We start from the raw sequence: 23,015 nt of genomic DNA on the forward strand, positions 1-23,015 counted from the left end.
TTTTAACTCCACAACTATCCATTCTACAGCTGTGGCACTGAATAGTGACTCATTTGATATCAAATCAGCTTTGAAAATATCTTTTCTAATAACTATCAAAGAAATATTGTGATTGACCCAACATTTCATTCGGTTTCTTCTGCAACATCTTATGGAAAAACACTAACTTTTTGGTCAACCTCACACAAGGGAAGGGGATGTCTAGAAGGAAGGTGAGGTGGTTGGATGCCATCACTGACTCAATGGACATGAGTTTGAACAAACTCTGGGAGATAGTGAAGGACAGGGAAGCCTGGCATGCTGCAGTCCATGGGGTCGCAAAGAGTTGCTCACAACTGAGTGACTGAACGAGAAGAAGGAATGCATATAGGTTAACTATATCCACAGTAATACTGCACAGAAAGCAATTACAAAAGTTATCAGCATTAATTTAGCCAGGAGTTTGGGGTTTGGCTGATCCTGGGTAGGCTCATTCATGACTCAGCCCTAGCCTGGACTTGACAGCTTAGCTGGGACAGCTGAGCTCTGCTTGTCTCACCTTTCTCCTGGGGCCAATGGACTAGTCTGGTGATGGTGGAAGTACATGCACAACCATCCTAATGGCCCAAGTTTTTGTTGAGATTCTGGTGTCCATCTGCTTAACATCCCCTTAGCTTAAGTAAGTCATACAACTGATTCCACTCTGCTTGTCTCTAGTTGTGGAAGAAGGACACTATCAAATTACTTGGAAAAAGGCATAACTACAGATAGAGGTGAAGACCTGGAGCCATGAATGCAGTTTACCACAGTGGCTATACAGAAAGAAGCTCTGTGTGGATCCACCACTTCTCAATAGAGTTTGACAAGCATGGAGTCTCTAGCATGTGTCAGATACTGTATTATATGTTGAGACTATAAAGATATGTAATACTTGGCTTTCGTTTATGAGAACTAACAATATTTTGAAGAAGATGCTGAGCAAGAGCCTGCAGTAGTGAGTTTTGGTTGCTCGTACGGAAAACAGTAGATTACAAAGGAAGAAGCTGCCAATCTTAGCAGGATTCAGAATGGAAACACGGATTCTTTGTTGCCTGAGCTACCTGGCAGATGAAAGACAGGCTTCCCAGGTGGTGCCAGTGCTAAAGAACCCGCCTGCCAATTCAGGAGATGCAAGAGACGCGGGTTTGATCCCTGGGTTGGGAAGATTCCCTGGAGGAGGAAATGGAAACCTGCTCTCCAGTATTCTTGCCTGGAAAAATTCATGGACAGAGGAGCTTGGTGGACTACAGTCCAAGGGGCCGCAGGGAGTCAGACATGACTGAGCAACTAAGCACACTTAAGATAGAGCAAATTTCTCACCTAGTGAATCTTTACAAAATTCCAGAGAAGTACTGATTGCCCCCAGCACTAACGCATCCTATCCCCAGACAACCACTGTGATTCATGCTTACTGAGTTGCTGAAGAGTAGTTACAAAAATGCATATAAATCCCACTCTCTGTCCACCTTACCATGTATTTGTCTTCAGGCAGAAAAACAGTCCTGTGTTTGCTCACAGAGCTTTAAGTTCATAACAATATTTAGTGCTGGGCCTCTTAACTTCTGTAATATTGGGTTGAACCATATGAAACTGCCAACTTACAATCAGTTTTGACCTACAAGATAGGCAATTCCATCATGAGGCAGGAGATAGATGGGCTCCAGGCTAGACATTCACAACTAGCTTCTTGTTTCCATTTCCTGAGGAAGTGGGCAGGTGAGCTCCAGGCTAGATATTTGAAGTGCTTGCACTTCAAAGTAGAAATAACAACAGAAACAGGGTAAATAGCCAGATTTTGCCTCTTGAAGACGTTTTAAGGTAACAGTCAAGGCAGGAACAGAGGAGAGCTAAATCCTGTTTGAGTAAAAGATCACGAGATCATACATTTCCCATCTTTGGAGCAAGGGAGACTTCACACATGCACAGAAAATCCCCCTGGGGGTCAAAAAGAAGGGGACGACACCCAAGAACAGGTGATAACAAGGGCTCCACCATAGCCGATTAACAATGTTGTCATAGTTTCCGGTGAACAGCAAAGGGACTCAGCCATACATACACACGTATCCATATGGGCATGTGTGCTCAATCGCTTCAGTTGTGTCTGACTCTTTGTGACTTCACGACTGTAGCCTGACAGGCTCCTCAGTTCATGGGATTCTCCAGGTAAGAACACTGGAATGGATTGCCAAGCCCTCCTCCAGGGGATCTTCCTGACCCAGGGATCGAACCCACATCTCCTATATTTCCTGCATTGCAGGCAGATTAACTGGTGAGCCACCGGAGAAGCCCATAAACATATCCATTTCCCCCCAAACTCCCAGGATGTCACATAACATTGAGCAGAGTTTCATGGGTTATAGGTCTTTGTCAGTTATCCACTTTAACTATAGCAGTGTGTAATGTCCACCCCAAACTCCCTAACTATTCTTTCCCCCCCATCCTTCCTTCTGGCAACCATGTTTGTTCTCTGTGAGTCTGTTTCTGTTTTGTAAGTAAGTTCATTTGTATAATTTCTTTCCAGATTCCATATGTAAGGGGTGCCCTATGATATTTTTCCTTCTCTGTCTAAGTTACTTCACTCAGTGGGACAATTTCTAGGGCCATTTTGTTGCAAATGGCATTATTTTATTCTTTTTAATGGTTGAGTAATATTCCATTGAATATGTGTACCACATCTTCTTTATCCATTCCTCTGTTGATGGATATTTAGGTTGCTTCCATGTCTTGGTTATTTTAAACAGTGTTGCAGTGAATACTGGGGTTCATGTGTTCTTTCAGATCATGTTTTTCTCCAGATACATGCCCAGGAGTGGGATTGCAGGGTCATATGGTAGCTCCATTTTTAGTGTTGTAAGTAACCTCCGTCCTGTTCTCCATAGAAGCTGTAACTGTTTACATTCCCACCATGAGTGTAGGAGGGGTCCCTTCTCTTCACATACTCTCCACCATTTATTGCTTGTGGATTTTCTGATGATGGTCATTCTGGCTGATGTGAGGTGATAGCTCATGGAGTAATATTTTATTTATTTACTTTTGGTTATGCTGGGTTTTCATTGCTTTGCTTGGACTTTCTCTAGTTGCCATGAGAGAGGGCTACTCTTCACTTAGGCACAGGATTCTCACTGTGGTGATTTATATTGTTGTGGAGCACAGGCTCTAGGGCACACAGGCTCAGTACCTGTGGCGAGCAGGCTCTAGGATGCTCAGGCTTCAGTAGCTGTGTCTTAGTTGCTCTGTGGCATGTATCCGGAGCAGGGATTGAATCCGTTTTCCCTGCAGTGTCAGGCAGGTTTTTATCCATTGTACCACCAGGGAAGCCCTTGATCTCTGATTTTAAAACCAGGTTTGTGTTTAGATCCAAAATCCTACAGGGCAGCCTGCAAAGTTAACAGTCATAAAACTATGATCCATAATCTATTTTTAAAAACTCACTTGTCCCTTTCTTGTCCCTCACGCACTCTATGCAAGAAATACATAATGTCTAGAGGAACTCCCCAAATTTGCTCTTCCACTGCTGCCCTCATCCACTTCTCTTTTTCTTTTGCACTTCTTGCTTCAAATCCCTTTAAAAAATGGCCTGGGATTCTCTTATTTGTCACCTTCACTCCTAAACTCTTCTTGCTTCCTCCCCTTCAAAAAACCAAGAGCTAGAACGAAACAGCAGTTTATGAGGAAAGAAGGAAGAGAGAAAAGGTAGGAACACTGATATGCCAATAGTATTGTATTCCTGCTCCCCATTCCTCAACAGAAAGAACTAATTTACATTTAAAAGGTCGATACACTTATTTTAGTAGGTAAATGGTTAAACAACATCAGGCTATTGAGCATGAGGAAACAACGTTCTAATCGGTGGAACAGTATTCAACATTGTAAGCCAAGAATCCAAGTTAAAACTAATCTTATCATATACTTTATAATAGTGTATCGGTGACATTTTAAATTGCCTCAGCCTTTCTTTTTCAAACAAACTCGATTACATAAAACAAGAAAAATATCGTGCTGATAACTTTTGATCAGTTTCTTTTTGGGGCTACAAAATAATGTAACTTTTTTCTTATTTACGGCGGCATTTTTCTGACATACGCCAGACGGTCAATAACCAAGACACCAGTATTTGACTATTAAATAAACTGAGAAGTGATAAATAAAAGCGCCAAGTGCCTTCAGGAGTGAAAATGAATCATGCCTAGAAAGTAGTGTTAATGGGGAAAAATAAAGAAGCAAGAGACTGCTCTTATACAACTTCTTAAAATACATTAAACAAAAAATTGTCCATGTGATGATGATGATGAGTTTCTCCTAAATTTGCCTCATTGTTGTTGTGTCAAACCAAAACTGAAAGACAAATGAAATCATAAGATCAAACAATATACCTTCACCTTACTGTGTATTGTATACTGACAAAGATCGAAAAACAGTATCAACAAGGCAAAAAGCTACTGTAACGCTCCACCTATGGTTCTTTGTATATGGAAACATACAACCAACATCCGGCCGCAGTGCTCACCCGCGGCGGAGGCAGCTTGATCAGCCCCCACCCAGCCTTCAGAAACGACTCTCAACGTTTGCGGCGCGACCGGAAGTGACGTCAATCTGCGACGCCAGCGCCTGCAACTTGCCGCTGCGGGAGGCATTTGGTCTATCTGGAGACGGCGTCTTTCACCGGATGGTTGCTAGAGTGGGATCATGACGGGAAAAAAGTCTTCCAGGGAGAAGCGGCGCAAACGAAGCGGTCAGGAGGCAGTGGCGGCCCTCGCGGCGCCCGACCTGGTCCCCGCCGTAGGCAGCAGTGGCAGTGGAAGCACCAGCGGCTGCGGGAGCGCAAGCGGCTGCGGGAGCGTCACCTGCTGTGGCAACACTAGCGTGAGTGGAAGTGTCACCGGCGGCGGGAACGGCAGCAGCTGCTGGGGTGGCAGCAGCGTGGAGCGCGGTGAGCGTCGGAAGCGGAGAAGCACTGACTCATCTTCCAGCGTCGCCGGCTCCCTGCAGCAGGTGCGTGCGCGTCTTTCTCGCCGCTTCTCGTAGCGGCCGCGTTTTCAGAAGGCGGGCGAAGAGCGGGATGTGACTGCGGGATGCGTAGCCTGCCCTCGCTCCTGTTAGCGCTGCGGTCCTACGGGATCCGGTGATGAAGTGCACGTTCCTAAGTTCCCTTGAACACCACACTCCCACGACTTGAACTTAAATTTTCTGGCTTTGCTGATCGTCTGACCCATGTTGCCTGTAGCTCCTTCCACTCCTGTGGTCACCTTTCTGTTCAGTTCAGTTGCTCAGTCGTGTCTGACTCTTTGCCACCCCATGAGTCGCAGCACGCCAGGCCTCCCTGTCCATCACCAACTCCCGGAGTTTACTCAAACCCATGCCCATCCAATCGGTGATGCCATCCAGCCATCTCATGCTCTGTCATCCCCTTCTCCTGCCCCAAATCCCTCCCAGCATCAGGGTATTTTCCAATGAGTCAACTCTTCGCATGAGGTGGCCAAAGTATTCGAGTTTCAGCTTCAGCATCAGTCCTTCCAATGAACACCCAGGACTGATCTTCTTTAGGATGGACTGGCTGGATCTCCTTGCAGGGTGGACACCTTAGCCTCCCTGAAAAGTTTGGTTCAGGAACTAGCTTTCAGTGCCCTTGCAAGCCCCGCTTTACTTCTCTTCATCTACTTGGTACAAGATGAGAAAATTGAGGATCAAAGAGATTAAGGAAGTTTACCCGTAGTTAGCAATTTTTTAATAACACCTACATTCGAATCCAGTATCTGATTATAAAAGCCCTCTTTATTGTGGTACATATACACAATGGAATATTACTCAGCTATTAAAAAGAATGCATTTGAATCAGTTCTAATGAAGTGGATGAAACTGGAGCCTATTATACAGAGCGAAGTAAGTCAGAAAGGAAAACACCAATACAGTATATTAACGCTATATATGAAATTTAGAAAGATGGTGACGATGGCCCTATATACGAGACAGCAAGAGAGACGCAGATGTAAAGAACAGACTGTTGGACTCTGTGGGAGAAAGTGAGTGTGGATGATTTGAGAGAATAGCATTGAAACATGTATATAATCATGTGTGAACTAGATCACCAGTCCAGGTTCGATGCATGAGGCAGGGTGCTCAGGGCTGGTGCACTGGGATGACCCAGAGGGATGGGATGGGGAGGGAGGGGGGAGGGAGGGTCAGGATGGGGAACACATGTACGCCTATGGCTGATTCATGTGAATGTATGGCAAAAACCACCACAGTGTTGTGAAGTAATTAGCCTCCAATTAAAATAAATAAAAAAACAAAAGAAATAAAACCCCTCTTTATGCCCCTTCAACCTGGCAAAATACTGCCATTTAAAAAAAAAAGGTTTACTCACATTATAAGATGCAGGAAAAAAATAAAAACACAAAAAACCAATTACAGGACTGCATGCTTTAAATACACACAACACAAATGATGGGAAATGGAAGGCTTTCTTTATGCTTCCTCATTAATTGTTTGATACGCAGCCCCTTCGTTAACTCGTCAGCCGTGATATTTCTTATTTTTTGTTATTTTGCATTATCTAAGGCTTTTTTCTTTTTTTCAATCTTTTAGTGTAGTGTTGAACACAGGCATTCCTAGCAGGCATTCTTTTCCCATTCCTTTTTGTAGAAGAAACAGTTTTTTAAATTTTATACCAGTAAGTCTATTTGTCATAGGTTCTGAAAGATATCTGATCAAGTTAAGAAAATTTTTAATTTCTGGTTTTCTGAGATTTTGTGGAGTTTTATCAGATACCTTTAGGGCATTCTGTTGAGGGGTCATACAGTTTTCTTCCTTTAATCTGATAATGTAATTTTATTGATAAATTGAATTGTCCTTGCTTTTTGAGATAAATCCTATTTGATTTGTTGATTTGGTGGTTGTACTTGACTGTAATTCAGTATTTTTATTAAATACGTTTGTGTTTATGTTAAGTTAAATCAGGTTATGGTTTTTATTTTTGTAGTTACCCTGTTTTGTTTTAGTATTGAGCTATGGATTGAGCTGGGAAAACGTAACAGTTTTTTTTTTTTTTTTCATGTATTCCAGAGTAGTTCATATCTTTCTCTCAAGAGTGTACTTGACTGTTGGACCATACAGCTGTTTGGGTCTGGTGAATTTTTCTAGGGGTAGTGTTTTTTCCTTAATGCCTCTCATCTTTTTTTCTTCCCCACTTTCTTTGATAGTTGTAGGTATATTCAGTTTTTCTATTCCTTCTAGGTTTAGTTTTGGATCAATTCAGTTCAATCAGTCCGTTGTATCCTACTCTTTGTGACCCCATGGGCTGTAGCACGCCAGGCTTCCCTTTCCATCACCAACTCCTAGAGCTTGCTCAAACTCATGTCCATCGAGTCGGTGATACCATCCAGCCGTCTCATCCTCCGTCATCCCCTTCTCCTCCTGCCTTCAATTTTTCCCAGCGTCAGGGTCTTTTCCAGTGAGTCAGTTCTTTGCTTCAAGTGGCCAAAGTTTTGGAGTTTCAGCTTCAACATCAGTCTTTTCAATGAATATTTGGGACTGATTTCCTTCAGTATTGACTGGTTGGAGCTCCTTGCAATCCAAGGGACTCTCAAGAGTCTTCTCTAACATCACAGTTCAAAAGCATCAATTCTTCGGCGCTCAGCTTTCTTTATGGTCCAACTTTCACATGCATACATACTGGAAAAAACATAGCTTTGACTAGATGGACCTTTGTGGGCAAAGTGATGTCTCTGCTTTTTAATATGCTGTCTAGGTTTGTCATAGCTTTTCTTCTAAGGAGCAAGCATCGTTTGATTTCGTTTTTGGATATCACCATTCTTACCTTAAATAGCTTGCATATTTTTAGTACTCTGTTATGAGAAGACCAGTAGTAAGGACTGTATAAGCATTTGCATGCAGAACTAAACTGTACTTTTATGAGAAGTACTTCATTGGGAAGTCTTACAAATAGGATGATTATGTGTGCATTTATAAAATCCATTTTGGTGACAGTATACAAAACAGATTGGCAAGATTTGATTAGATGTAGGGAGTCCAGTGTGTGTGAACTCACTCACTCAGTCGCGTCTGACTCTTTGTGGCCATGGACTGTAGCCCACCAGGCTCCTCTGTGCATGGGTTTTTCAAGGCAAGAATATGGCAGTGGTTTGCCATTTCCTATCCCAGGGGAATCTCCTCCATCCAGGGATCGAACCTGCGTCTCTTGGCAGGCAGGTTCTTTATCACTCATGCCACCTGGGGGTAATCTAGGCAAAAAGGATGTTGTCTTGGATCAACATTCTGGCAGTAGACTTGAGAGACTGGATAGATTTGGAAAATAGGAGGCAAAGTTGATTGAATTATCTTAAATTACTTGCCTGCTTTGAATATGATTGGATATTTAACAGTTTTAAAAATGACAGTAGCTTCTGGTAAGCAGTGGTACTTAATTATATATGTGATTTGTAACATTTTGCTGCTATCTTGTTTCTTTTTAAGAATTAAGAAGAATGACCATACATACAAAAAGTTCTTGGGTGAATGGTCTACTGGAGGAGTATCGTATTCTTCAGAAGTCTGAAATTGTAGAAAATTATTCAGTATTGAGTATATTTCCATTTGTGTGTTGTAAGATATTAATATTTCTTCACTTTTTATCAATTTGCTGATAATTACAGCCTGGAGAGTAATGTCAAAGAATACTGAGTAATTAAATAGTCTTTTCTGTGGTTTTAAATAACTGATTTATGCAACCAAAGAATTTGGAGATGTTTAATAAAGATTTTATTAAATGATGTATGATTTTATAGATGTATTTTTATTATTTAATGGTTCTTTATGTCTTTTAATTTTAGGAGACCAAATATCTTTTGCCACCTCTGGAAAAAGAGTTATTCTTGGCAGAGCACAGTGACCTTGAAGAAGGTGGATTAGACCTGACTGTGGCATTAAAACCAGTTAGTTTCTATATATCAGACAAAAAAGAAATGCTTCGGCAGTGTTTCTGTATCATAGGAGAGAAGAAGTTACAGAAGATGCTTCCTGATGTGTTAAAGGTACTTCATGACATACATTAGCAGGTTCCCCACTATATAGGAATATACAAAACTTTCTTTGTAGCAGTCATTTTACTTAATGGAAATCATAATTGTATGTTTTCAACTAAGCTACTTCAAAAAGATAAAGGGATTTTGCAGAACCATAATGGCTTTGTGTATTGAAAAATTTGCCAGAAAGAAATGGGACACTTTACTGTATTTAGGTAAGGAATTTTTTGACCTTCTGGGAATAATTCTATTAAATATTGGCAATTTAAGTAACTAGATTAGACATACACTGATTCTTTTCTTTTGCTTTAAGAAGTAGTATACTGCTGTGTAACAGTATGTAATAAAAGGAAGAAAGTGAAAGTGTTAGTCACTCTCATGTTAGACTCTTTGTGACCCCATGCACTGTAGCCCACCAGGCTCCTCTCTCCATGGAATTCTCCACGCAAGAGTACTGGAGTGGGTTGCCATTTCCTTCTCCAGGGGATCTTCCCAACCCAGGGATTGAACCCCGGGTCTTCCACGTTGCAGACATACTCTGCCAACTGAGTCATCAGGGAAGACCACAGTATGCAATGACAGTTGGTAATAGCCTGTATTTCATTAAATTCATAAATGTTTTTCTATGTTTATTTCTGAAAATTTCTCAGAAACATATGTGGTGTTGTAATTTTACTGATATGGGAAAAAGACTTGGACAAGTTAAACCCAGCAACATATATATCTAAGATGAATGGAGCCAGGGCTTGAATATTTAAGCCTTTAGTGGTATTAACCTAACATAAATAGGAGAAGACTCTTGAGAGTCCCTTGGACTGCAAGGAGATCCAACCAGTCCATCCTAAAGGAAATCAGTCCTGAATATTCACTGGAGGGACTGATGCTGAAGCCGAAACTCCAATACTTTGGCCACCTGATAAGAAGAGCTAACTCATTTGAAAAGACCCTGATGCTGGGAATGATTGAGGGCAGGAGGAGAAGGGGATGACAGAGGATGAGATGGTGGGATGGCATCACCGACTCGACGGACATGAGTTTGGGTGGACTCCGGGAGTTGGTGATGGACAGGGAGGCCTGGCGTGCTGGGGTTCATGGAGTCACAAAGAGTCAGACACAACTGAGCGACTGAACTGAACTGAAATAGGCTGCTATTAACAGTATCTGGGCACCTGACTCACTCTTTAGTTTGTTCTTTCATAGTAAACATGATTTTATATATTCCAATTAAAACTATAAATTATAATGTTTGCTTGTTAACTGGCAGGTCTTCAGATTTTATCCCATAAAAAAGATTTTTGTGACTTTTCATTGGTTTGACTGCACAACTTTGCTAAGCAAGACTTTTTTTGTTTTTTAAATGCTTGTTGTTTTCTAGTTTACTTTGATGCTGTATTATATAAATGCATTTTTTAAAATATCATTTTCTTTAGAACTGTTCAATAGAAGAAATTAAAAGACTTTGCCAGGAACAGCTAGAGCTCCTTTCTGAAAAAAAAATTTTGAAGATTCTTGAGGGTAAGAATGCATATTTCTACCTTCTGGTAACTTACTATAGATATATAATCCTGTGTTTAGCATAAATCATGAGGTATTTTTACTTGACTTCAGCTTTATTCTTAGTCATTAATTAATGAATATTTTTACTTCTCTTTATACAAAATTATAGTTTATATCTTCGAATAGCATCTCTGGAATGGACTTTTTGATGTATGTGAGGTTTTTCCAAATCAGTTATATAGGTGAGAACTTTTAAGTTTGTGTGAAAAAAAAGAAAAAAGTTTATCCAAAATTCTGTAAAAAATTAATTATTAAGAAGGCAAAGACTTCTCTTAAGATATTTTTTAGTTTTTTGCTTTCTTGTTGCTTCTAATTATCCATTGAATACCATTTCTGCTCTAATAAGAACCAAATGCAAAATTAGAATAATTTCTTGCAAATTCCTGACATTTGTCTGTCTGCCTAAAGTAAGACTCTTTGTGATACATTACCTATAGAATTTTGGACTTTTAAGCTGGGTTTTTTTTTTTTTGACTCTTCAAGGATTTTAGTATTAGCGTTACAAGAGAAGGAGTAAAAAAATGGAGACTTTCAATTTCTAGAGATAACATCTTTTTTAAAATGTAAAATGGTTTAATGGAATTTGTAACTGATAAAAGATGTGTACGTGTGTGTATAGTCTGTAAGTATATATATGTATATATACATATTCTCATTTATATACATTTTGTGCATTTATAGAATAGATAAATAGGATAGATACCTAAAAAGACATTTTAAATATATTAATTAAAACTGTTATCTTTCAACAGCTATCAGGTTTCTTAATCTGTCACTGTATAGATGAAACCTTCTGTATAATGATAAGTTGCTCTGACTTTTTGTCTTATAAGCGTGTTTTCAATTTTTTTTTTTTAATGTCATTCACCAGGTGACAATGGTATGGACTCTGAAATGGAAGAAGAAACAGATGATGGCTCTAAGATGGTATCTGATTTAGTTAATCAGTAAGTTAAAAGCATTTATTGTAATTTCAGAATTGCTTTATCATCTCTGGTGATTTCTTACCTCAAGAATGTGATTGTTTTTCTGTGTTATAGTTATATAAAGAGATTCAACAATGTTGGATTGATTTTTTTACTTGTAGTGATTGGTCCTTTTGATTTGTGAGGATGGAATTAATTGCTTTGAGGATTAAGATAATTTTATTACACTACTACTCAGAAACAGGACTATAACAGTGCCAACACTGAAGCAGAATCACATCTCTCACTTGGAATTTGAATATATATACTACTACTGATACCCACTGTTTATTAAGTACTTAACTATAACAAACATGTTAATAGTGTAGAAGACTTTATCTCACTGAATTCTCTTATATACCTCTTAATGTTTGGGGATAATAGCTTCTTTTCATGGATCAGATAGTAAGCTGGTTCATTTGATATCAGTTCAGTCAGTTCAGTTGCTCAGTGGTGTCCAACTCTTTGCGACCCCGTGGACTGCAGCATGCCAGGTTTCCCTGTCCATCACCAACTCCAGGAGCTTGCTCAGACTCATGTCCATCAAGTTGGTGATGCTATCCAGCCACCTCATCCTCTGTCGTCCTAACCCTTCTCTTGCCTTCAATCTTGCCAGCATCAGGGTCTTTTCCAATGAGTCAGTTCTTTGTTTAATATAGGTACATTTAATTTGACTATTGTGATGATGAAAAATAGCTGAAGTTTTGGAATGCCAACTAATTAAGAAGTGACATGCTAATTTTCTAGGCTATTCTGCTCCGCCGTGGGCTTATTAAACTTTCACCCACTAATTTTATCATCTGTTCCGATTTTTTACTAAAATATTTTTTTTTGGTCATCACCAAAGACTGACTTGCATCTGTGTTTGCAAAGTTTGGCTGTAGGCAGTAGCCCAAATGAAAACATAACCAGAGACAGTAACATAAATCAGTAGCACATATTTAATTGAAACCTGAGTATATTTTCATTTCTAATACAGTGCTATTGGATAAGTATCACTGGAAAAAGACAATTTAATTTCATATTATAACTATAGAGAGAGCATCAGCTACTTATACTGAAGCACTAAAGAAATCATTGTATCTTGGCTGCCTCATAATCAGTAGATTTTTGGTCATCACATTCATCTTGCCTCAGAATGTCATAGGATGGTTTATACTTACCCACAAAGTATAAAATGTACACATTTCTACAGTCTTGCTATTGACTTTTCTTCAAAATATGTAGCTTTAAATTGCTTATATGTATGCTCATCTAGTTTAGCTAGTTTAAGCCTGTCACTTTTTATTTTTACATTTTAGTTTCTTAAATAATCTAACTTAATCATCTTGTTTCTTGATGCTTTTTACAGAGCATCAACTTTTGCTTGATTACTTTTATTTTGCCTTTGTTTAAATGTGTTTATTTTTCCAATTTTTGAGGTGTTTTCAAGGTTAAGTCCTTTATTGTTCACACCTGAACACTAATGCTACTTTTCTACTGTTAGAAGCCATTTAATGGATATCTAGTTAGATTAGAAATTTGTTTCTTTTTTAAAAATTACAACAAAGTACAGTATTTGACTTCTGAACTTTTCTAATGAAAAAAAAAAGGTGATTAGATTCAAAGTGACTATTGTGAAGAACCGAGTTTTACAATGTTACCATGAGACAGGTCATGTTAGCTTTTAAATGCTGCAGTGAGTAGGTTAAGCAATCACAGACATTACCCAAAATTGTCATAGTAGCCGCTTGTGGACCTGATAAGTGTCAGATCATTGAGATTCTTTTGAGTTATTTGAGTATATAGGCTTTAAAAAAATCATATTTGTAAGCTATAGGACGCCAAATAAGTAATAATATTAAGAGCATTGTATGCCAGACACTGTTCTAATCACTGTACTTGCCTTCATTCACTCGTTGGGTTTGTACAATAGCCTTGTGAGGTGGGTGGTATTAGTATTATCATTTTACAGATGACAGATAAGGTCTAGAAAGATTTGTGTGCCTGAGATCACACAAATGAATGCGGAAGTAGAAGGAGTATTAGTTATGAAGAGACTTTAAGTGTTCATGTAACTGGACCTGGCTTTAAAACACTTAACCTTCTCTGAAATCACTTTGTACATTTGTAAAATATGGGTAATACTTGGCCCCAATAGGATAATTGGGATTAAATGGTAGTGGAGTGGTAAAGAATCCACCAACCAGTGCCAGAGATGCAGGTTTAATCCCTGGGTCAGGAAGATCCTCTAGGGTAGGAAATGTCAATGTGCTTCAGTATTCTTGCCTGGAGAATTTCATGAACAGAGGAGCCTGGTGGGCCATGATCCATGTGGTCACAAAGAGTCAGACATGGCTGAACAACACTAATGTGACTTGTTTGTTATTTAAAAATTTTTTTTTACTATTTTGTTACTAATCTTAATTATGAATAGGGAGATACACTGCACTGTGAAACAGTGAAGGTGGGACAGGGAAATAATGTGGGAAAATGTTGGCCTTAGCCCACATTGCTGACTGGACAATTTGCTGCTTACTTTGTGCTCAGAGGTCAGTTCAGTCCTGTTAATTTCTTTTGAGTTGAACTGAACCTGGTGGGCACGCTCGTATAAACTTCATTCCAGTGCTTCAGCAGAGGGTTCTTAGTTAACATGTTCGGTACTTGGTGCTGAAAAGTTTCATGTTTTTTATTACGTGCTGGTTTTTTACTCTAATAGATAATAGTAGTCTGACCTTTTTGGATGCTGAGGGAACAGTTATGAGTAGGCAAGAACCTTCAAGGAATTCCGCAATTTGGGAGAGGAAAATAAGGCTGAATACATTGAACAGGTAGCTTCTGTGGAACACAGGATTAATAGGCAAGAGGAAGGGAAACCTTAGCAAAGTAATGATAACTCTCAAAGAAGTAGAGTTAGAACACAAATGTAGTTTCAGGAACTAAAACAATTCTGAATTCCTAAATTTAGGAGACAAACAACAGATTAGCCATGACTGGAGGCTAGCTACATCATTGTGCTAAGAAATTAAATTGAATAAATAAATATAGAATAGTAGAGAGAAACCACACACAGAGAGTGTAAATCCTTGTGTTTAACTCATGGTTACCTGGAAGACAGTTTTAGACCTGTCTTGAACATACTAGAAATCCTGGAAAGAGAAACAAATAGCTAGAAAAGAATTGAAGAAATGATAGAAGTAACATTTTTTTATTTAAAGACGTAAGACTGTAAGGACAAGGATAACGATCTGGTTATGAGTTGGATTGTGTCCCTCCAAAATTCATATATGGAAGTCCCTAACCCTTAGCACTTCAGAACATAACCTTATTTGGAGATTAGGTCTTTAAAGAGGTGATTTGTTTGTTGTTTAGTCCCTGAACCATCTCTCATTCTTTTCCGACTCCATGGACTATATAGCTCGCCAGGCTCCTCTGTCCATGGGATTCTCCAGGCAAGAATATGGGTATGGGTTTCCATTTCCTTTTCCAGGGGATCGTCCCCACCCAAGGACTGAACCTGCGTCTCCTGCTTGGCAGGCAAATTCTTCACCACTGAGCCACCTGGGAAGCTCAAAGAGGTGATTAAGTCAGTCCAGTCTGACTGGTGTCCTTATAAGACAAGGGAATTTGAGAGCCCCGAGAGACCCCAGGGCTGGGCAGACACAGAGCAGAGCCGTGTGGACGCTGTCTGCAAGTCAGGGAGAGGCCTCAGAGGGAGGCACACCTGCAGACACCTTGATCTTCAACCTCCACCTTGCAGAACTGTGAGAAATACATTTTTATTGCTTAAGCCAGCCAGTCTTGATATTTTGTTATGACCGCTCTAGCAGACAAATACAAATTTATATGTATATGTGTGTACGTGTGTAAATTTCCTGGTGAAATTTTTCCCCCGAACTTTTTATTTTTGAAAGCTTCCAGCTTATATTTTGGAGAACTTTAAACTTTTGTAAAATTGAAAGAATGATATGATGAACATCCATATACTTTCTGCCTAGATTCAGCAACAGTAAGATCTTGCCAGTTTTGCTTTCTCTCTCTTCTTATACTTATCCTTTTTCCCCAGGAACTGTTTGTATTCGGTTGCTGGAGCTGCCAGAGCAGAGTACCATAGCCTGGCTGGGTTAAACAGCAGAAGCTTATTTCCTCACCATTCTGGAGGAAAGTCCAGGATTAGGGAACTGACAGGGCTCTTTTCTCTGAGGCCTCTCTCCTTGACTTGCATATGGCCACCCCGTTGCTGCCCTTTCCCTTGGTTGACTTCCCTTGTGTGTCTCCCTGTTGTCTCTCTCTGTGTGCTATTCTCCCCTGATAAGGTCACCAGTCACGCTGGATTAGGGCCAACCATTATGGCCTTCGGTCCGTTAGGTTCAGTCACTCAGTCGTGTCCGACTCTTTGCGATCCCGTGGACTGCAACATGCCAGGCTCTCCTGTCCATCACCAACTCCTGGAGCTTGCTCAAACTCATGTCCGTCGAGTCGGTGATGTCACCCAACCATCTCTTCCTCTGTCGTCCCCTTCTCCTCCTGCCTTCAGTCTTTCCTAGCATCAGGGTCTTTTCTTGTTTTTTTTTTTTTTTTAGGGTCTTTTCTAAGGAGTCAGTTGTTTGCATCAGGTGGCCAAAGTATTGGAGTCTCAGCTCTAACTCTCAGCTCTAGTCTAGTCTAGTCAGCTCTAGTCTCAGCTCTCAGCTCTAGTCTCATATTCCAATGAATATTCAGGACTAATTTCCTTTAGGATTGACTGGTTTGATCTCATTGCAGTCTGAGGGACTCTCAAGAGTGTTCTCCAACACCATAGTTCAAAAGCATCAATTCTTCAGCGCTCAGCTTTCTTTATGGTCCAACTCTCATATGCATACATGACTACTGGAAAAACCATAGCTTTGACTAGACAGACCATTGTTGGCAAAGTAATGTCTCTGCTTTTTAATATGTGGTCTAGGTTTGTTATAACATTTCTTCTAAGGAGCAAGCGTCTTTTAATTTCACGGCTGCAGTCACTATCTGCAGTGATTTTGGAGCCCAAGAAAATAAAGTCTGTCACTGTTTCCACTGTTTCCACATCTATTTGTGATGAAGTGATGAGACTAATGCCATGATCTTCATTTTTTGAATGTTGAGTTTTAAGCCAGCTTTTTCATTCTCCTCTTTCACTTTCATCAAGAGGCTCTTTAGTTTTTCTTACGCTTTCTGCTATAAGGTTGGTGGTATCTGCATGTCTGAGGTTATTGGACTTATTTTAACTTAAATTAGCTTTTAAAGGCCCTATTTCTAAAATGGTCACATTCTCAGGTACTGGAGTTAAGGTTTCACATATGAATTTTTTGTGAGCAAATAGTTCAGTTCATAACCTATCAAAAACTAAGTTGCAGATGTCATAACATTTCATGCCTAAACAATTCAGTGTGCTCTTCTTAAAAATAAGACCAGTCATCACTCTTCAGAAATAATCAGTATTTCAAGTAGTATCATTTAATACATTGTTCATATAAAATTTCCCCAATTGCTAAAATAAATTTATAGCATATTTATTTATTTTAATTAATTAGCTGATTGATTCTGATCCAGAATTCAATGGAATTCATGTGTTATGTTTGACTGTTAGTATTACAAAGTTGAGTTTTCTTTTTGTTTATTTTTGGGTTTGTTGTTTTTTTGTTCTAATTTTGGCTGTGCTGAGTCTTTGTTGCGTCACATGGGCTTTCTCTGATTGTGGCACATAATTTCTCTTGTTGTGGTACACAGGCTCTAGAGCATGTGGGCTCAGTAGTTTCAGGTGCATGGGGCACTCTGGTTGTGGTACATCTGCTTAGTTGCCCTGCGACATGTGGGATTTTAGTTCTTAGATCAGGGATTAAACCCACGCCCCCTGCGTTGCAAGGTGGATTCTTAATCAGTGGACCACCAGGAAAGTCTGAAAGCTGAGTTTAAAGAGAAGATACAGATAGAAGAGATAAAAGCTTAATGAATAGTCCAGGAACTTAGTTCACATCTTAAAGGAACTTAAAAAATAACAAATCAAAAGGAAGTAGAATAACAGAGGTAAACATTAAAACTAAAGACATAGAAAATAGAAGGATAAATAAATTTATAAACTTGATTTTTGTAAAGACAAGAAAATAAGATGAATTCTTCTTCGATCTGATTAAGGAAATAAGTGGAGAGCAATTAAAATTGAGATTAGTGAGGAAGGAAGAGTCATGCATTTTATGAATTTGAAAGAATAGTGAGAAACCACATGCAGCATTGTATAAACACATTTGAAGCTAGCAAATGGATATTCTATCAAAATACACATTCACCAAATTAACTTCTTCCTAAAGTGGAGAACCTGAAGAGATTAACAAACAAGAAATTAGAAAGGTAAAGAGATCTGTTGAAAAAGACAAGGTGAATCCACAGCATTATTTACAATATTCAATACTTGTAACGTGTTTATAGCTAATAAAATGTTCAATAATGTTATGTTATTAATTTCAAATAGATTACACCTGTGCTATTTAAATTAGTCCAAGCCCTAGAAAAAGATGAAAAGATCTTCAATTTACTTTATGACTTCTCCATAGTTCTAATATTCCAAATTTCATACATAGTGTCAAAAAAAATGGGGGGTTATAGGCCTTCTCACTTGTGACTATAGATGTAAAAATTGTAAGTACAACATTAGCATTTAGAATCCAGCAGTGTATTAGTGAATAATTATACTACTAACCAAGTAGGATTTACTCTAAGAATTTATAGCAGACTTAATTAGAAAGTCTTTTAGTGTAATTCATTTCAATAAATTAAAGGAGAAAAGTTCAGATAAATAGATGCTAAAAATGCCTTTGATAATGCCCAGCAGTCATTTCTAATATAAACTATAGGTAAAAGAGATATAGAAAACTATTCAGATACAGTAATGACCATTTGACCAGACTTAACCACCCACTTGGTGAACTAAAATGAGGAATCAGACAAGATCATTCGTTTTCAACATTTCTTGAAGGTTCAAGCAAATGCAGTTAGACCAGAAAAAAACAAAAAGCCACACATATGCAGCATGAGGGGTAGAAAGTAATTAGCTGGTCAAAGGCAGCTAAAAAGATGGGATGATGGAAGCCCAGAGATTGGGGTGATGTACTTTGAAGATGGAGAAAGGAGTGAAAAGCTAAGGAATGCAGGTAATCTTAAGCTGGAAAAGACAAGGAGATGACTTCTCTGGAACCTCCTGAAGAAATGCGGCACTATCTATGCCTTGATTCTAGTGTCCCAAGACTCACTTGGGATTTCTGACCTCTGGAACTATAAGGTGATGTAAGGTATGTTGTGTTAAGCCACTGTTGCCTCTGTAGTTTGTAACAGAGGCAATAGAAAACTAATGCAAGGTACTTGACATAAAGCCAGGGTTACAGATTGTTGCCTGTAGCCATAGAGATATTTTGCTCAAAATTTAAATGAAGTTTCAGATGGTTTCCAGCTTTTAAAAATCAGGTGATAGTTCACCAAAATTTTGATTTTTGAATTGCTTAGAAATCAGATCAGCTTTTCCTGAGGGGGGACAAAAAAAAAAAATAGAGCTGAGTGTAGGTACTCTCTCTTTGCGTGGCATGTGTGTGTTTCACTGTGCCACATAGCACTATGTTTGTCTGTGTGTTTAATGTACAGAATGTCTAGAAAAGGAAACTCTGGTTCAAGGGAAAATGCATAAAGGCCACAGGTTTGCCTTGGAACCAGTTCTGTCAGTTTTTCAGGGTCTTATCAACTGGGACATATACTTTTACCTTTTTATCCCAGTTTTGATGAACACAAAGAACTTTAAATAGATCTGGATAAAGCAGTCTTTATTATTAAAAGCACATGGAAATTGTGATGTTTTCTTTTAATGAGCAACTTATGTGCTTTTACGATAGTGCTTATGGCAAAGGAGGTAGTATTAAGGATTCTTGGGACTGTCTAAGGAGCTGTAAAATGACACCTTTCAGTAGGAGGTGTATATGTGTGTGGTATTTAATGTGCTCTATGTGAATTAATTTTCTCATAAACCATTACAGTTTGAAAATACAGTACACACAGATGTTTATGCACAGTTTTATTTGTTTTATTTTTTATTTATTTTATTTTTTTCATTTATTTTTATTAGTTGGAGGCTAATTACTTTACAATATTGTAGTGGTTTTTGCCACACATTGACATGAACCAGCCATGGATTTACATGTGCTCCCCATCCTGAACCACCCCCCCCCCCATCCTATCCCTCTGGGTCTTCCCAGTGCACCAGCCCTGAGCACTTGTCTCATGCATCCAACCTGGACTGGCGATCTGTTTCACACTTGATAATATACATGTTTCGATGCTATTCTCTCACATCATCCCACCCTCTCCTTCTCCCATGGAGTCCAAAAGTCTGTTCTATACATCTGTGTCTCTTTTTCTGCCTTGCATATAGTGTTATCGTTACCATCTTTTTAAGTTCCATATATATGCGTTAGTATTACTGTATTGGTGTTTATCTTTCTGGCTTACTTCACTCTGTATAATGGGCTCCAGTTTCATCCATCTCATTAGAACTGATTCAAATGTATTCTTGTTAATGGCTGAGTAATATTCCATTATATGCACAATTTAAAAAAATTTAAAATGGTATTTTCAGTTTTATATGATTTATATGTTTATAAAACAAACAGCTTTATATGTTTGTTATATTCTAAGGTCAACTTTCAAATACATGTTTTTTCCTCCAAACTCTTTTGATTTCTATTGCTTTTTGAAATTTTGATTGCTTACTCATACTTAGTTTACAATAGTTCTCTTTCTTTCTTTTTTACGATAGTTCTTTTTTACTTTCAAAAGTAACAAAAAAATAGTAGTTATAAGAAATTTTTGACAGTGAACTACTTAACACTTGAAATTAGTGTTAACTTATAACAATTTTAATAGAAATGAGATGTAGCAACTATGAAGATAGGATATTTATAGTTTCTAAATATCTTCATTTTTAGAAAGGTGAGGGTTGCGATTGTCACTTTCGTTCACCTTAGGTAAATAAGTGAGCAATTTTATGTTGTATTGAGATGGTGTAAAACCTTAGCATGTATAATTTTGCAGCATTTTAAAACTTAGATATCGTGACAAGAGTTGTATATGCTACCAGTTGCAAGTTGCTTACCAAGAACATCTGTTTTAAGTAAATAAGATAATATGCCTGCATGTGGAGTAGTATCTTCATTTGGAAAAGAAGCTTTATTGTAGCTCAAGTAGCACTAAAAATGAGAACCGGTATTAGCTTGGCATATACTGTGAGATGATTGCACTAAAGAATATGTTTGTAATGAAATTTAAGTCTTGAATAGTGCAATAAAATAACCAGGATTGTGGTTTCACATAAAAATAAAAATACAAGCACTTTAGGGAAATCTTAGCAATGTTTTAGTATTGTTCTCATAAATACTTTTATGAATTTTAAATTAATATGCTTTCAGTGAATGATATTGAGGGAAATGTCAGTGGAAATGCAGCTGTATTTCTCTACGGATAATAAGCAATATTGAGATACTATCCCAGTTCTGGAAGGCAGAGAAGTTTAGAATCCCAGCTTCTCAAACTTAAAATATACCACAGAGTAGATTCTCCAGAAGTGTTCTGGAACTCTAGTCACTGCTCCTTAGCACAGGATGGGCATGTTCTGAACTTCAGTTACTGAATTCTAGTTCTGGATACTTAACTTTTTGGAAAAATAATATACTCCTAAACAGGTCTTAGGTAGGAGATTTTCCATAATACGTATAAGTTGAACAACAACTAGAATTGTGTTTATGACCATTCTTGTATTGTGGTATGTGTATCATTGTATAGTGATATGTGGTAGAACTCTGATAATGTTTGTTGGTTGAATAAAAAAACATTTATTTTTCTTCTGTTTTTGGTAAGGGGAAAGCATCCATGCCCTTTTTGATGAAGTATAGCTGTCTTGTGGGTTCAGCTCTCTGTCATTAGAGTGAGTACTCAGAGTTTGATTTGTTCCAATTCATGTCTCTTGTATTCCTTGAATATGTATGTATAAGTAACTTTCAAAGGGGCAGTAGTACTCAGCCAAATGCTAACCTATCAATAAGTCAATAAAACTGAACTCGTTGGGAATAAAAGACTTGCTTCATAAACTGCTGTTATTAAGTTTCAGTGGAATAAAGTATTTGAATAAAGTTTATAGTGCTCTGAAAGTGAAAGTGAAAGTTGATCAGTCGTGTCAGACTCTTTGTGACCCCATGGACTGTACATGGAATTCTCCAGGCCAGAATACTGGAGTGGGTAGCCTTTCCCTTCTCCAGGGGATCTTCCCAACCCAGGGAATGAACCCAGGTCTCCCGCGTTGCAGGCAGATTCTTTACTGTCTGAGCCACCAAGGAAGCCCGCAGTGCTCTGGAGCATAGAATTAATGGGCAGCATGAATCTACAGTACGTGATTAAGTAAGCATTATCAGTGGATACAAAAGAGGCATCAAGTAAACCTAAGACCAAGCCTTACTAGGAATAATACCTTCAGAAATTGACCTGTGACTCATCAAACTCACATGACCCACTCTGGAATGAATGAAGTTGTTTTGTAACAGTTATTTAACTATTTATTTGTTTATTTAACTCATGAAAAATTTCAGTGTACAATGAACCTTGAATACCTATTATTCAGTATGTTCCCTCCCATATTATTGGAAACCTCCTCCTTTCAGCTTCTGCCAGCTTGATAACTTTGAAGCAAATCTTGATCCAGTTCTTTTTAAATATCTAGCAGATGGTCACCTCTCTGAAATCTTTATATATTTCTTGGAATGGGAAGGCCTGAGCTTCTCAGAGGTCTTATATAGGCTTGAATTGTAACTGTGTTTTCCTTTAGAGAATTTTGAGGGTCTTTGGAAGCATTTTCTGATTTTGTAACTGTCTACACACAAAAAAATTGTATTCTTTGTGTTACAGAAACCTAATTTTTAAACTCTATCTGTTCTTTTTTCATCAGTCATTTTAGTGCCTCGTCTTGGTGCTCAAGCACTGGATTAGATGTAAGCAAGTAGTTTTCCTATTCTCTGCTCTTTCCTTATCACTTTTTAAAAGAATTTAAGATTTTCTTAATCGCTTACCTAATTCTTTGTATTAATAGTCTTTTCCATTTCACTTGAAAAATAAATCCACTGATGTTCAGTACACTAATCTGGTTTGTTAATGCCTGTTCTTTATGCCAGTGCACTTTTCCCACCATTTGAAGGTTTTACTTACCAAGAGTCACTTGTATTTATTTCCAATACAATTACTGTAATTTTATAATATGGTTACATATAAAAACTGACGAAATAGCAGTATGAAAAGATTAGTTGATCACATTGAATGCTTTGGGAAAACTCAAAGTACAGTTGTTGTTAGCTGTGGGATAACAGCAGTAAAAGTTTGGGTGGCATTGTACATATATATATATATATATATATATATATATATATATATATAT

General features: G+C 38.3%; 1 protein-coding gene across 1 annotated transcript in view; it reads left to right on the top strand.

Annotated features, from left to right (window-relative positions):
- The first annotated feature begins 4,613 nt into the window (after positions 1 to 4,613).
- Positions 4,614 to 23,015, top strand: part of CAAP1 (caspase activity and apoptosis inhibitor 1) — a 64,121-nt gene continuing 45,719 nt past the window's right edge. Inside the window, exons 1-4 of the mRNA XM_065907874.1 lie at positions 4,614 to 5,010; positions 8,847 to 9,047; positions 10,469 to 10,553; positions 11,467 to 11,542. Of these exons, the coding sequence (XP_065763946.1) occupies positions 4,705 to 5,010; positions 8,847 to 9,047; positions 10,469 to 10,553; positions 11,467 to 11,542 (668 nt within the window). The 5' untranslated portion in view covers positions 4,614 to 4,704. The remainder of the gene's footprint in view (positions 5,011 to 8,846; positions 9,048 to 10,468; positions 10,554 to 11,466; positions 11,543 to 23,015) is intronic.

Source organism: Muntiacus reevesi, chromosome 17, assembly GCF_963930625.1.
Source record: "Muntiacus reevesi chromosome 17, mMunRee1.1, whole genome shotgun sequence".
NCBI classification, from domain to species: domain Eukaryota; kingdom Metazoa; phylum Chordata; class Mammalia; order Artiodactyla; family Cervidae; genus Muntiacus; species Muntiacus reevesi.